Genomic DNA, 15,196 nt, shown 5'->3' on the forward strand with positions numbered 1-15,196 from the left:
CATTTTTTACATCTATAACTTTAATCTGATTTCCACAGGGGCCAGAAACTAAGAAAAGGATTAAGCCCCTCTGCAAACTGCAGGGAACCTTCTTCCCTGGTCTGACTTTGTGTGGATGCCTGTGAACTGAGCAAGCCAAGCTAAAGATTATTGATAGGTGTCTTTCTCTGTTGGTCTCCACTGAACCTGGTGCTTACATAGGGGTAAACTGGCTGGCCAGATCATTCCCAGGATCTACCTGTCTGTTCAGCCATTGCCACCATAGCTATCTTTCCATGGGCTCTGGGGTCTATCCGGTGAGCCTTCTCTCCAGGCCACGGCTACTGCATTAGCAGAACAGGAGCAGCACACCAGCACCACACATGAACCCCGCACTCAGCACAGCCGCGTCTACTCCAAAGGGCAGCTCAGCCACCGTGAGCAGCAATGGTAAATAAAGGCCAGTGAGGGAAGGAGACACAACTGACCGGGCTGAGCCCTTACCGAAGGTGGCGCTCCAGGGCCAGAGTGCACCCAGGCTGATGCAGAGAACACTTTGGACATAAACTTCAGTGACCTAAAGTGGCAATGGCCTAGTCTCCAGGTGGCCTCGGGCACAATGCTGTCCACTTCCGCGAGGTTGGCTATCTAAAAGTTTACCTTAGGAAAGGAATTACTTGGGCTAAGCAAATGCTGTTTTGCTTCTGCGGTGCAGTGGGCAGCTGGCAACAATGAAATAATTGCCGAAGCACATTTCCCACAGGTCTGCCCACACTTGGGCTCTCTCAGTGTTGCCAGTCAAGAGCGGATGCTCTCCAACAGCACACGAAGGCAGAGAAGTGACTCTGTTACTGTAAAATCTCACTGAATTGATATTCTGGCAGGTGTCATTTCTTAGCCCTGAGAACTTAGATGCCCATGAGGTGCTCTGGTCAAGGATACCACTGAGCTACAGCTGGGCTCACTTTGTAAACTTTCAGAAGTACAAGTTTTGTGAGGAGCATGGTCCCCATTCACATGCTTCTGACCCTGCATGGCATCTGGAGAAGTTTACATCTAAACTCTGACAGTTGACAAAGGCCTTTTTCTGTATTTTATACAATAGTGGACACTGCTGTTATAGTGACATTTAAGAAAACCACAAGAACGTACACTGTGAGCTTTCTAACACCGAGGCATGTTGGAACACATGAGAACATGGGGACAGAAGCCACAGGCAGTAGACCCAAGTTTTTACAACGTTGCTTATGTTTGAGATCAACTGGGAAGTAGCTTTCGAACGCTTGCCCAGCACGCAGGAAACCCTGGGGTCTAGCTCGACATCTGCATCAAAACAAGAGTGGCAGCACAGCCTTTAATCTCCACCCCTGGGAGACAGACAGGAGGATCAGAAGTTCAAGGTCACCAGAGTTTGAGGCTACCTGGTCTACATTAAGACCCTGTGTCCAAGTGGTGGAGGGATTGAGAAAGATTGATTGACAAGTTGAGTTTTAAAATGGAGGGTATGCTAGCATACATTAGTAATCCTAGCATTTAGGAAGCTAAAACTGCAGGCCAGCCTGGGCTATACAGTAAAACCTGTCTCACACATGAAGGCTGAGAAGTCTGAATCGCAGCAGCACTGTTAGGAAAGACCAAACTGCTCCTGGGCAAAGCCTTTATTTGTTGTTTGCTTTAAAGAAGCAGCAGTGGTTGGTCCTGCTCCCCAGGACCTGCCCTGGCTCATTCTTCTGATGAAACGACAAAGGCTGATAGCAAAGATGTGAGTTCACGAGGGACAGCTAGGAGCTATGAGTGTGCAGACCTAGATTAGTAGAGTCGTGAGTGCAACTCCTCGCTCTGCTTGCCTAAGAAAGCTAGACAAGGTTGACCCTCACTCAGAGGTAACTGCCTTCCAGGACACCCGCCCCATGTGAGGAGGTGGTCAACACTGAAGGGGCAGATTTACCAGGCAGCTTCTGGGTAGAGGACTAACTCAGATAAGAGCCGCCCAGGGAGCTCAGCAGTAAAGTGCTGGTTCTACCGGCCTGGAGACCTACCTGAGTTCAAGCTCCACAAACCACAAAACAGTGGAAGGACTGAACAGATTCCAAGATCTCCCACCCCTGCTCAAACATGTGTATGCACGCACAAATCAGAAAGCACAAATGTGTAAGTATTAACTGGAATGTTCTTTGTCTGCCTTAGCATCCATTTTTAAGGATCCAAATTCTCGCTGGGAGGTACATGCCAGTACTTAATCCCAGTACTCGGGAGGCAGAGGCAAGCAGAGCTCTGTGAGTTCTAGGCCAGCTTGGTCTACAGGGTGAGTCCAGAACAGCCAGGGTTACATGAGAAACCCTGTTTCAAAAACAAACAAACAAACAAAAAACCAAAGTTCACTAAGGGGACACAGAATTTTGCAGGCTATTTTCCCACACTTACAAGATGCTATCAAGATATCACACTCTGTTCCCACCAAAAGCAGTAGGAAGAAGTCCAGGCAGAGGCAATGAGGCCCAGGCTCTGGCATTCCTTAGTACTCTACACACTAAGCTCCCAATACAAGGAGAACCATGATTTGCACACAGCCACTGACAGTGACAGCAGAACCCAACAGTGAGGTGAGGCACTCCACTCACTAGGGACTTGACCACACTTTAGCCACCGGTGTTTAAGAGCCAAAGGAGCCTTTCCTGAGGTGGGCCACCCTTCTGCAGAAGGAGTCCTGCTTCAGATGTCAGGAATGCTGGCCCACCCCCTTCTATCAGTAATCACTGGGTGATGTCTGTCCAGTGCCATCTCAGTGAGGCTAGAGGACACTGAGGGACCAGGAATTAGGTGACTGTGGGAACAGAGTAATGATGTCTAGGAGAGGCAGCGGGACACGGGTCAGGACACGGAGCACATCTAATACTGGTGGCTATTCTCTCCCAGTGAGTAATCATTTTTGAGGCAGTAACCAAGGTGACACAGAAGGGTCTGTCAGACAAACTCTATCCTGGAGTCAAGGGCACCTGAAAGATGACCTCTGGCAGGAAGGGGGCCCTCTACCCTCCTGGTGGGCAGGACTCTGGAATTCCAAGATGGAAGCCTCTTTCCTCCTCACTGTGCGCTAAGGGCTGTGTACTAGTTACCTGTCTGTTCCCGAGTCCCTAGCCTCAAGATTGACAGTCACTCCTGGGCCCCTCTTTTTAGAAGCAGCTGTCACTAGGCACCTGCTATTCCTCTTCAACAATGAGAACAGTCTACAAGAGTGATTGCCACTTCAATTTAGACAATTTAGGGCCATCCTTGACTGCAAAACACAAAGGACACCCTGGGTTGAGTCTAATCTGAAACTAAAGGAGAGTGGGCAAAAAGACGATGGTAAAGGACAGGTGCCAAACAAATGCCTGACACTGAACTGAGACCCCAGCCCTGGACAAACAGCTATGAAAACCAAAGCTGGCACACCTCAGAAGTCCCAGGCAAAGCAGGTTCAGCGGACACACTTCAATCCCAGCTCTAACGGGTGGATCTCTGAGCCTGAGGCCAGCTTGGCCTACACAAAGAGTTCCAAGACAGCCAGAGTTACATAGACTGTGTCAACACCACCACTAAGGAAACACAAATGAAAAGGAGACAGGGTGCACAGATCTAAGAGGAAAGGTGCACAGTGCTGTCAACAGTTGGACTGCCTTTGCCTTATTTATCACTGATGAATGAGGTCCGGTCACCCAGAAGTGTCTGCAGAGGCTCTCCTGTCTGTTTTGTTGCTGCAGAAGTAACCTAGTTGGGACTTAAACTCTCTTTAGTTAAGCATGAGCCTGAACCCCTCCCTGATCATTCTGCCCTACCTGCTTCCAAAAAAACCCCTACATGTGCAGTTACCACACAACTGAACTCTTGGGCAGTCACCTTCAAGAAAAGCAAATTCACATTCACAGTGAACCCATGGATGTTGACTTTATTTGTGAACAACAGTCCAGAACCAGACTCTCTGCTCGTCTGCCCATGGTAGTAGTTCCCATGAACTACTGCTTACCAACAAAAAACCAAAGTATCCTCACACCCGAGTCAGTTCTCAGGGAACTGTGCTGCCTGAAACACCAATCACAGGCTGCAAGATGGCTCAGCTGGTAAAGCGTTTGTCTCACGGGTAGGGGGCCCAAGTCTGAAGCCCCAGAACCCACGCACTCTTCAGAATTACCTGGGTTCCACTCCCAGCATTCACATGACAGCTCAGAACCGGGTTAGGGTTAGGGTTAGGGTTAGGGGGTCCCTACTAGTGTGCCCACACCCAGCCTTCCTGTCTCTAGTGGTAACCAGTGTTCCCACTCTCTTGCCTGTGGGTTCAAGTGTCAGAGCCTGACTGAACTGAAACAGTCGTGCCCTTGAGCCTCCTCCACTGACCTAAATACATTTGCACTTCCTAGTTAGTTGGAGGCTCACTGTAGTAACCAGAGATACAACCTGAGTAACACAACTTTCAAACCTGGCAAGCCCAGCACTCAGGAAGCTGAGGCAGATCAAAGATGATGGGTGGGATAAGGTAGGGAGGGAGGGTTGTCAACCTGAAAGGATTTTTATTTATGTATTAATTATTACTTTGCTTTTTTTCCAGACAGGGTCTCACTATACTATACCCAGGCTGACAGAGAACACAGTCCTCCCAAGTACAGGGATTACAGATGGGCCACTGCCCTAACTTTAACCTAAGGACCTTTCTAGACTGGTGGCTCTTAACCTGTGAGTCTCAACCCCCTTGGCGGTCAAAAAACCCTTTTTACGGGGTCACCTAACACCATCAGAAAACACAGGTATTTACATTATCATCCATAACAGTAGCAAAATTATGGTTATGAAGTGGGAACAAATTAATTGTATGGGGGGGGGTCACCAAACACGAGGAACTGTATTAAAGGGCTATGGCCTTAGGAAGGGTGAGAAGCACCACTCTAGCTGAGAAGAGTTGTATCAGGGTCCTGTACAGGACTCCACAGGTGCTAAAACATCACAGACTTACACACACAAGCAGACACAGTGATGGAAGAGCAGTACTGTTCTGGCTGTGCTACCTGTGAGGGGCTGCACCTCACAGGCGGGGGCGGGGCTGTAAGAACCTCAGCAGCTAAAGTCACCTGCTCCAGGCCTGGCAACCTGACTGCAATCTGGGACCGCAGGCCCATAGGCTGTGCTCTGACCTCTACACTGGCATGACGAGACGTTAAAAACGCACACCGAGGTTTTTGTTTGTTTTTTAGATATAAGGTCTCACCATTTAGCCGTGGCTGACCCTGAACTCAGAAATCTGACTGTCTCAGCCTTCCAGGTGCTGGGTTCAAAGGCATATGGTCACAATTTTTGTTTTTAATAGTAAAAAATAAAACGAAACATTTTAACATGTGTATTGTGTGTACCTGCATGCCCACAGGAAATAGAATAAAGTGTTAGATCCTCTGAAACTGGAGTTACAAGCGACTATGAGCCTCCTGATGGGGGTGCTGCGAACCAAATGCAAGCCCTCTGTAAAAGCAGTAAGCATTTTAGTCACTGAACCATCAGCCCAGTGGTGCTTCCTCCCTCCCTCCATCTTTTTAATACTTTATCGGCAAGCAAGATGGCTCAGTGGGTAAAAGTACCTGCTACCAGAGCCATTTGACCTGAGACCCAAATAGTGGGAAGAAAAACAGACTCCTGTAAGTTGTCCTCTAGCCTTCATGCTTGTGTGGTGATGCATGCGCATATTTGAGGTTACACACTAAATAAATAATATGAAAACCTGTCATTTAATAATGTCTAGGGGTTAGGAACATATCTTGGTAGGTAGTTGCCAGGTAAGCAAGAGGATAGGATCTCAGTTCAGATCCCCAGACCCATCTAAAAAGCTGGGTGCCTTATCTCATGTCTAACTCCAGCATGGGGGAGGCAAACAGGCAGATCCTTGGGGCTCACTGAACAGCCAGTCTAGCTCTATGGACAAGCTCTAGGTTCAGTGAGAGACCCAACCAAAACAAAACAAAAACAAAGCAAAAGTGTGCAGAATAGCTGAAACAGACTGCTTGTTGCCTCTGGCCTCCATATCCCCACAGCACTCAGACACACAAATTATTCTTTTAAAAATTTACTTAATGTTTCGCCTGTACTTGTGTGTGTGTGTGTGTGTGTGTGTGTGTACCATGTGGGTGCCTGGTGTCTGCACATGTCAGAAGTGGGTGTCAGATCTCTTGTACTGGAGTTACAGATGGTTGAGAACTACCATCCAGGTTCTGGGAACTAAACCCAGAACCTCTGAAAGAGCAACAAGAGCTCTGAACCACTGAGCCACTGCTCTAGCCCCAAATGATGTGTTTTATGGTCACCAACTGACCATAGTCCAACAGAGAGCCATTACTTCTTTTCTAGAAGCCCCAGCTTGTAGCCCTTCTGCTATCCCAATTTACAGACCACAATCAAAATCCAACCAAAGGAAACCATTTCTATGGGGCTGGAACAGTTCCATTTCCTCGGAGCCCTTCATGACAGTAATACAGTCTAAACAGTATTGGGAGGGGGTGAGAAATGACAGATTATGTATGGTGGATTGCCAGGTCCTGAAAGCTCAAACACACAACCTAAATGTACACTTAATATACACAAACACCAGAGATCTGGACGAGTACCCAGAGGGTCAGTCCTGTGAGTTCCTGAGGTGGTTAGGGTGGAACAGGACTGCCCCGGGCTGTGTGCACTTGAACTGCCCAGTGTTGGAGTAGAAGACTGCATTCCAAATCTAGATGAACAGGTCTACTTGGTTTAACAAAGGGAAAATAAAGCAAGCACTTACTGCATTCATAGATCTGTTCCAGCTTATCCACAGAAGATAGGGAGAAAAACTTATACCCGGACTTACTACCAACAGCTAGGGACCTGCAAAAAAGCCAAATTCAGAAGTAAGAGCTGATGCACGTACACAGCGATCATGCATAAACCAGTGCCCACTTTACCCACCAGTAACCAGGGTCTGCACAAGGCATCACCCGGGTGTTCTGAGCCATCTCATGCGTCTGTAACACGGGTGTGGCAGAGGGTGCAATAGGCCAGAATTCTGTAAAGCTTGTGGCATGGCCATTGAGACAGGGCACCACCACAGCTGCATACTGCAGGCTGGCTGGCCTGCAAGCATCCAGGAGTGGCCTCCCCTCCAACCTCAGGAGGATGGGCCATGCCTGGCTTGCCATGTGTTCGTGGGCTCTGAACTCACCCTCATACTTGTATGGCATGTGCTTTTTACCTTCTGAGCCATTTCCCCAGCCCCAATGCTCCTTCATTTCATGTATATGTATACAAAGGTACCCAGCTGTGGACCTTAAATATATTCAAGTTTGTCAGTTACCCCTCCCTGCCATAAAGCCTGGGAAAAGATTAAAATAGTAAAAACAAATGAACAAAACTTTGAGCCCTAAATGAAGAGTAATGAGCTGTCAATCAGTGACTGCAGACACACACGGCTGTTTTGGCACTTGTGAGTGAGCCTCCAAGTTCAGTAAGTCACTATGCATTCTACACTTAGAACAATGATACTTTACAACCTGGGCTTAGCATCCATCCTTGTCTCAGGAATGCCTTTCACTGCCTTATGCACTGATTAAGGTGCTGTGGCCAGGAGGTGGGGCAGGAATGGCATGCACCAAGAACATTCAGACCCTGCAATTGGAAGACCATTGGGTTTCAACCAGCAGGTCTCCGCCCCTTGGGGTCCCCTTATCAGATTTATAGCATTACGATTCATATAATTACAGTTATGAAGAAGCAACGGAAATAGTTTTATGCCTGGGGTCACCACAACATGAGGAATTGTATCAAAGGATCACATCATTAGAAAGGTTGAGAACCCCTGCCTCAGATGGAGAAGGCTTAGGGATTGAATGCCTATGTTCTGGCTAAAAAGCTCAAAGCATAGAGGGTTGGTGACACCAAACGAAGGGGTTCCTGATCAGAAAATTCCATCTCCAGAATGCAACAGAGCAAGAAAGCAAGAGAACAGTACACACAGCTGACCCCAGCAGAAAGGATGATTAGGGAGAAGCAAGGAGAGACAAAAGGGGAGACATGAAGGGCTGGTTTTGTTTAATGCTGGGAAAAGATGAAAACACATCTCCACGGGCAGACCAGACCAGCCATTTGTATTTGTACCCCAGGATGACACCTGAGGCTACACCAGCTTATGGCTTGACATTTCTGGCCCTCCCACAGAGGTGGAATGCATTCCTAGACCTGGGTACGGCAGCAAACGCCTGCAATCTCAGCCCCTGGGAGGTAGAAGAGAGGCTGGAAGATCAGAAATCCCAGGTCCTCCTTGGCTACATAACAAGTTCAAAGGCAGCCTGGCCTACATGAGGTCCTGATTCAAATCACCAAAAGAGAAAAAGAAAGAAAGGAAGGGGAGACTCTGTGAGTGCTGTGGAAACCTGAGGGCTAGAGCTGCTCTCTACCAGCTGACAGTGTTCTTTCAACCAAGTGAGTTTACACTGAGTTCTTTCAACCAAGTGCCCAGGTATAGAGACTGGACACACTGAGTCGTAACAGGTGGCTGTGGTGCTGGACACCTTTAGTCCCAGCACTTGGGTGGAGGGGGCTCCAGCATGCTCTACACAGCAAGTGCCAGGCCAGATGTGTCTTAATGCAATTTTTTTTAAAGGAAGCAAAAAAACAATTCCCCAGAAAGGTTGGAAATAAAATCGCAGCAGCTAAGAACTCTGGCAAATTAGTGTTCAAGGAAGTCATTTCCAGATGTAAAGTTTTTACTGTAAGCATATTTTAATCTCTTACCTTGACTACTTGTGAATTTAAAACACAAACCACCCTGGCCCTTGGGAGGTAAGCAGCAGGAGTATCAGGAGAACAAGGCCAACCTGGGCTACATAGTGAGCTCCTGCCTCAATGTGAAAGAAAACAAAACACCCAGAATACCACCAAGCGAAAAGAAAGACAAAAATCCTTCCTAGGTTGAGCATTTTCCCGTGGTCTGAAAGGTTTTCATTTCTATCTATGCATCTAAGCATCGGCCACCCCCTGCAGAGCTGTGAGCGCAGGGCCTCTGGAGCAAGGCCCTCACTACAGAGCCGCTTTACCAGTCCCCAGCTTAAATGCAGCTTAAAACCAAAGGACACGTTGGTTTCATGCTTATTTGAAACACAATAGAAGAGGCTGGCCTCAGACTTTCCGAGTGCTGGGATAGACAGGAACCACAATGCCTGCTTTGGCAAATTCTTTTGGGTACAAGGTTTTGTGCCTCATGCCAGATGGTCAGAACATGTGAGACACACATGTAATTCTATGTAAATGTGTCTGAATGTATGTATGTATACTACAAATATACAGGAGCCAGGGCAACCGAAAGTTACCCTGAAACTTAAGTAAAAGGTGCTCACGAGCCACCATGTGGGTCCTAGGAACCAAGCCTGGATCCTCTGCAAGCACACTAAGTGCTTCTTACCGCTTGAGCCATCTCTCCAGCTCCCCGACCATAATTCACAAAAATAGTTTCTAGAAGTGTTAGCGTGTGTGATGATGCTCTCTGGGTTCAGTCTCCAGCATAAAAATAAACACCCCCCAAAACAAAAAAATCTTACCCTTACAGACAGCTGCCACCTTATCTTTTTCCCCTCAAGACCACCCCTCTTCTCATTTCTTGTTTGCTTGGAAATCACAAAATGAGCTTAGGGAGGTTCTTGTCTAAGCATGAGAGTGGACTCTGGGTTCCAAGAGCTTGGCTTTCAGTGATGCGTCCCATGAATCTTTCTGATGTTCTAGGTATACAGAACTGGTCAGAGTATTAAATACCTGGGCTACAGTTTCAGTGCCAAAACCCACCAAACTGACTGTGCCGTCCATCATTAAGAAACGGAAGTGAAACACTTTACCAGGGAAGGCAAGTAGTAAAATGACACTGTCAGTAGGTTTGGGGGCAGCACATCAGAGCACCTGCTGGGCAGGACTGGCCCTCAGGTCTCAGGTCAGTGCAACATTTCATTAGACACCTATAACAGGCTCTCATATACACCTCTTCAGAAGGTTCTCTTGAAAATGATTTCTAAGCATGGAAAATGCATAACCACAGGAGAGGTAAGATTTATTCTATTAGCAATGAATGCTTGTGCCTTATTAAAAAGTTAACCCAGGCACAGGGATGCAGCTCAGTGGTGGAACACTTGCCTGGCTGGCATGTACAAGGCCCTGAGTTTAATCCCTGTTTGTTCAATGTTATCCTTATTGACTGAGGAATACAGACTGCAATAGGGATGGAGAGGACACTCGGGAGGAGGAGCCGGCGGGCTTCCAGCTCAAGGCCAACTGAGGCTGCGTAGAGACTGCCTCAAACAATAAAGATGTTAAAGGTGTGATGTGCCCATCTCTGACTCTGGCTTTGGGGAGGTAAATGCAAAAGGAGGCTCTGAGAAGTTCAAGGCCAACCATGGCCACGCAGCACAGTAATTTCAAGGCCCAGGCTGGCCTGGAGCTACAGGAGACACTCACAAGCAAACAGACAGATGCGTGTGCTTGGGCTGATGGCCCAGTGGTTAAGAGCACGTACTGTTCTTGCAGAGGACCTGAGTTTGATTCCCAGCACTCACAACAGGTAATTCACACACCTGTAACTCCAGCACAAGGGGATCTGACATACATGACCCCCTCAAGAACAAACTCCTTTCTCATCTTCCCCTCCGGAGTCAAGCCTATTGTAACACCCTTTTGCTATTCCATGAAGCTGTGGGGAAGGAACTGCCATCTTGAAATGATACCTGTTACTGAATTTAAACATGGGCCTGAAGTGGGTGGTAGACTTCCACTTCACATGAGAACATGCAGATCTGCCCCTCGCTTCTCAGGCATCAGTCCATAAAGGCCCTCCCTGTCATTACCTTCACTGTGAAAAGGTCACACTTGATTATGTAGGTGAGTGGGACAAGCCACAGGTAAACAGGAAGCTGACTGCCCCATGGCTGCAGTGATCTGACAGGTGCTGGTAAGACCACAGCCAGGCCGAGTTCATGGAGAAACTAGCCCATCCCCACTCTAGACCTGTACCAGAAGTCCTGAGGTCTTTCAGAGTACCAGAAGCCGAACTCTTTCCTTGGCCAGTTTCTTTTTTAGGGGCTAACATATTCCCTAAGAAACACCAGAACTGGGATACCTCACAGGGTCTGTGGGTCACTGTGTATCCAGTGTGATCTGCAGTGATCTCCCGCAGACACACAGGAGGCAGACAGGTTAAGGCTGAAGGAGCTTTGAAATCTGCCTTAAGTTTACAGGTACATGCAGAGAATAGTACCTTCCGGAATGAGGCCCAGCAATGCAAAGTTTGGTCAGTCCACCGAGAGAACAGTTAATACCTTCAGAGCCTCTCTAACATGGGGGTGGGGTGGGTGTCCCTTTATTCTAGCCCTCTGGGAAGAGGCTTAGAATAGACACAGCCACCTCTCTGACTTCCCAAAATCCTCTGGAAAACCTTAGTCCTGATGAGTCCATGTGAGAATCCAGTGACCCTATGCAGGTCATTCACTGGTTAAGTTCAACTTGGAAAAGCTAGAGTGCGAGTGCCCCACATAAACCTGCCACTTAAGAAACACTGATGGGACTCGACAGCCAGGATGGGCTCCTCTTCCTGTCCTTTCCTTTGGTTCCTTTAATAATAAACAGATGGTAAAGAGCAGATCACACAGATGTCATCACTTTTAGAATAAGAAGCACAAAAAGAGAAACCTCTCAATATTTGAAATCATATTAGTAGTATGAGAAAAAAAAGACTAACGTAATTTGGAGCACTACAAATGGCATTGGAATTACTACAGAATGGATGCACAGTGGCCCCCATCTATCCCTGAACACAGGAAATGGGATTCCACACAACATTCCACCTGGCCTAAACTTTTTAAAATTCTATGTGGTCTATGTTTAAGGTATTTCTGCACACGTGGATGCATATCTGTGTGCATGTACACGTATGTTTCCATGGAGGCCACAGACCAGCAGGCGGGCATTTTCCTTCACAGCACTCCACCTTGTTATTTGAGACAAGGTGTCTTACTGAACCTGGAGATTACTACTCTTTGGCTAGACTGGGCCAGAAGGCTCTGAGGATGATCAACCTATCTCTGTCCCTACGCCTACACAGGTCCTAGAGTTACAGATGCCCTGCTCCCCCAAAACCCCTGCCTGGCTTTACATGGGTGCTGAGGAGCCAAACTCAAACCTTCACGCCCTAGCCCCTTGGTTGTTGCTGTTTCCCCATCCTTTTTAGGTCTCTCGATTCAGTCTTGGCTATTCGGGAATTCATTATGTGACCAGGCTGGCCTTGGATTCAGACACCCTCCTGCCCCTGCCTCCCAAGCAATGGGATTAAAGGTGCTCCTCCCATCCCCCCACTCCCCCCCCCCACCTGTTCCTCTGCAAGGTGGCGCACCTGCAATTCCAGCCCTCAGAAGGCACAGGAGCACCAGGAATTCAAGGCCAGCAGGACATTAGTTTTTTGGGGGGGGATGGGGATGGGAGGTGAGACAGGATTTCTCTGTGTAGACCAGGCTGGCCTTGGATTCAAGAGATACTCCTGCCTCTGCCGCACAGCAGCAGATTAAAAGTGTGTCACCAGCACTGGACTAAAGGCGTCTGTCACTGGGTCTGAGTTCACGTCCCTGCACTAAACTCCCAGTATAGCTCTAACCTAGAATTCCTTCCAACTTAGGTTTCTAGAATCTCTTTGGCAAGTCACAAATGACACAGCAGGTCTTGTTTTTAAGTAATAACTTTATAAACTAGTGGGTTCAGGGCTGGGGGTCGGTGTCTCAAAATAAGTAAAGTCTTGTAATATCAGAGTTTCCTAATGATCCTCAAAGCCTAATGGTTCAGAAGCCTAAACACTGCTGGTTGGAGATGCTTTCCTCCCACCTGGATGGCACCTGCTCAGTCACTCGGTAAACTGCACCAGGCTGTCCCTGTAGCTTTTGTTGTGCCGGCTTTAGCAGCCTGAACGTGTGTAGGGCACACACCTGCTAGTGTGCACACACTTGTGTGGAGGCCAGTGGTTGATGTCAGGTGTCTCCCTCTTTACTTACCAAAGTAAGGTCTCTTCTCTGAACCCCAGAGCTTGATGACCTTACTCACTTACTAGCCAGGGATCTACCTGGGGAGTGCTGGGATTATAGACAGCTGCCTAGCTTTTATGTGGGTGCTGGGATCCCAACTCTGGGCCTCAAGGTTGTGTGACAGGGGCTTTATCCATTGAACCCTCCCTCCAGTGCCCGGGTCCACTATTACTTCTAGACTCACTGTCTTAAGAATTCTGTTCTGAAGTAGAAAAGACTCAGTGTGGTACAATAGAAAGAAGACCAGAAGAGAGCTCAGGAAAGAGCTCAGGAGATGAGAATCTACCCCTGCCCCATTCCACTATTAACCAACTTTAAGATCCTGGCTGACTCTTTCTGAACTTCGCCGTCTCATTCGTGCCTGGACCAAGTAAGCCAATCTCAGGACAGCTCCCCCCTGAGAAGCTGAGAAGGTCCAACTGAGCACCTGTTGCTTACCCCCACACAGGTACTTGCCATTCTCCAATCTAACTTTTTAATTGAGGAAAAACAAAAGCCTCAGTCTTTGCCTTGCTAATGCTATTGTGCCAGTAGCGACCAACTACTTAGTGTGATGCCAAGTGACCCATTCCTCCTCCTCTTACATCACTTCCTCTTACTCACTTCCCAAGATGGCTCTTCTCCCTTCCAGTCCCATAACTCATCCTTCCTTCCTTAGAAACCTCATCTATTACCTACCTTCCAGGTATGCCAATGAGGCAGCCTTGAAGAACCAGATCGGGACCTATAGCAGTTCAGTCTGGCCAAACAGTAGACCGGTATTAAGGTTCTGTTTTAATCGCAGGAATAGCCCACCTCACCCCCTTCTGAAGCACCCAGACCCCTTGAGGACAAAGTCTCTCTTAGATTGAAGGCCTGGGTTACTACTGCCGTTTGGTCCTTGTTTGGAGGAGACCAAGTTACTTGCCAGAAAACGGCAGAGAAGAAATAAGAAAACAGAAGAAGAAAAGCCATGAAAAGCGATACAAACACTGAAGATACAGATGTATAGAAAGAGGGAGGCGGGCGATGCCCAGGACGGCCGCGAAACCCAGTCCGGGTGACAGGCACAAACCGGTGTGCTCAATTCCTTCCCAACTTTGCGAAAGGCAAGGTCTTAGGACAGGTGGATGGGAGCATACCCCGAGTTCCATCACCTCCCCCGGCCCAGGAGGCAGCAGCGCTCGAGCGGCCGCGAGGGCTCAGCACGCCCCCCGCCCATACCCCTCGACCTGACCCAGGCCCTGACCTCTGACCCGACCCCGTGCCCGAGCCCGGCCTTACGTGTTATCCTGGTTGAAGTTGGCGAACAGCAGCTGGCCGGCGCCGGCCTCTCCGCTCTGGCTTGCCAGGTTCATGGCTGCGCGCGCGCGACGGACTCGGACCCCCTTGGCGGGAGCGCGCGCGGCTCAAGTCGGGCGGCCCGCGGGAGCACGCTACACTCAGGATCTGTACCCGGTCCGGGTCGCCGCCCCGCTCGCCCCCTCTCGCTGCGCGGGGACCAACTGCCGCCTCATACCGTCCCCACTCTTGTTTATGCTCCAGAGCCGGGACGGGCTGCGCGCTTGCGCGGTCCCGCCCACCCTCGCGACGCACGGCGGCCTACGGCGCAGGCCCGCTGTGTAGGCCCCGCCTCTTCACCTCGGGCTCCCGCGGGTGTTTCCGGTCGACTGCGCATGCATAAAAGGTGCGCTGGAAGGTGCGCCTGCGCGTGGCGGAGAGTGGGCGGGAGCTTTCTGGCTGCGAACGACAAGTTACCTCGTTGGTCCTGGTTCGTCGGTCATTGTTCTAGGGACTTGTGCGCACCGCATTGCTTGAAGAGAATATCACACGTCCGTTTTGCCGATTTGAAAAGCGAGGTTCAGAACTGTAAACAATTTCCCAAATGGTGGATCTGAGACTGGAAGTGACTTCTCCAAGGCGCGTGCGGTCACGGTCCTTGGGACAGGATTCTACTTTAAATGTATTAATCCGTGCAACAGTATATGGGAAGCACCTTTCTCTCCTTCCCGCCCTCCTTCCATTCATTCCTTTCTCCTCTTCCCCCCAAGGGAATGAAAATGCCTTGATGGCAAAGGTCTTGGAGATGAGCGAAACTTGTTCTGTCTGTTACATGTTAGAACTGAGCCTGTAGGCAAGAGGCTGGCTGATGG

General features: G+C 48.9%; 1 protein-coding gene across 1 annotated transcript in view; it reads right to left on the reverse strand.

The window, feature by feature from the left end:
- Wipi2 (WD repeat domain, phosphoinositide interacting 2) overlaps nucleotides 1–14,593 on the reverse strand; it is a 28,431-nt gene extending 13,838 nt beyond the window's left edge. Inside the window, exons 1-2 of the mRNA NM_001007615.1 lie at nucleotides 14,328–14,593; nucleotides 6,767–6,849 (exon numbers count right to left, since the gene is read on the reverse strand). Coding sequence (NP_001007616.1) covers nucleotides 6,767–6,849; nucleotides 14,328–14,401 — 157 coding nt within the window. The 5' untranslated portion in view covers nucleotides 14,402–14,593. The remainder of the gene's footprint in view (nucleotides 1–6,766; nucleotides 6,850–14,327) is intronic.
- Nucleotides 14,594–15,196: the final 603 nt, after the last annotated feature.

This window comes from Rattus norvegicus, chromosome 12, assembly GCF_036323735.1.
Source record: "Rattus norvegicus strain BN/NHsdMcwi chromosome 12, GRCr8, whole genome shotgun sequence".
Taxonomy (NCBI): domain Eukaryota; kingdom Metazoa; phylum Chordata; class Mammalia; order Rodentia; family Muridae; genus Rattus; species Rattus norvegicus.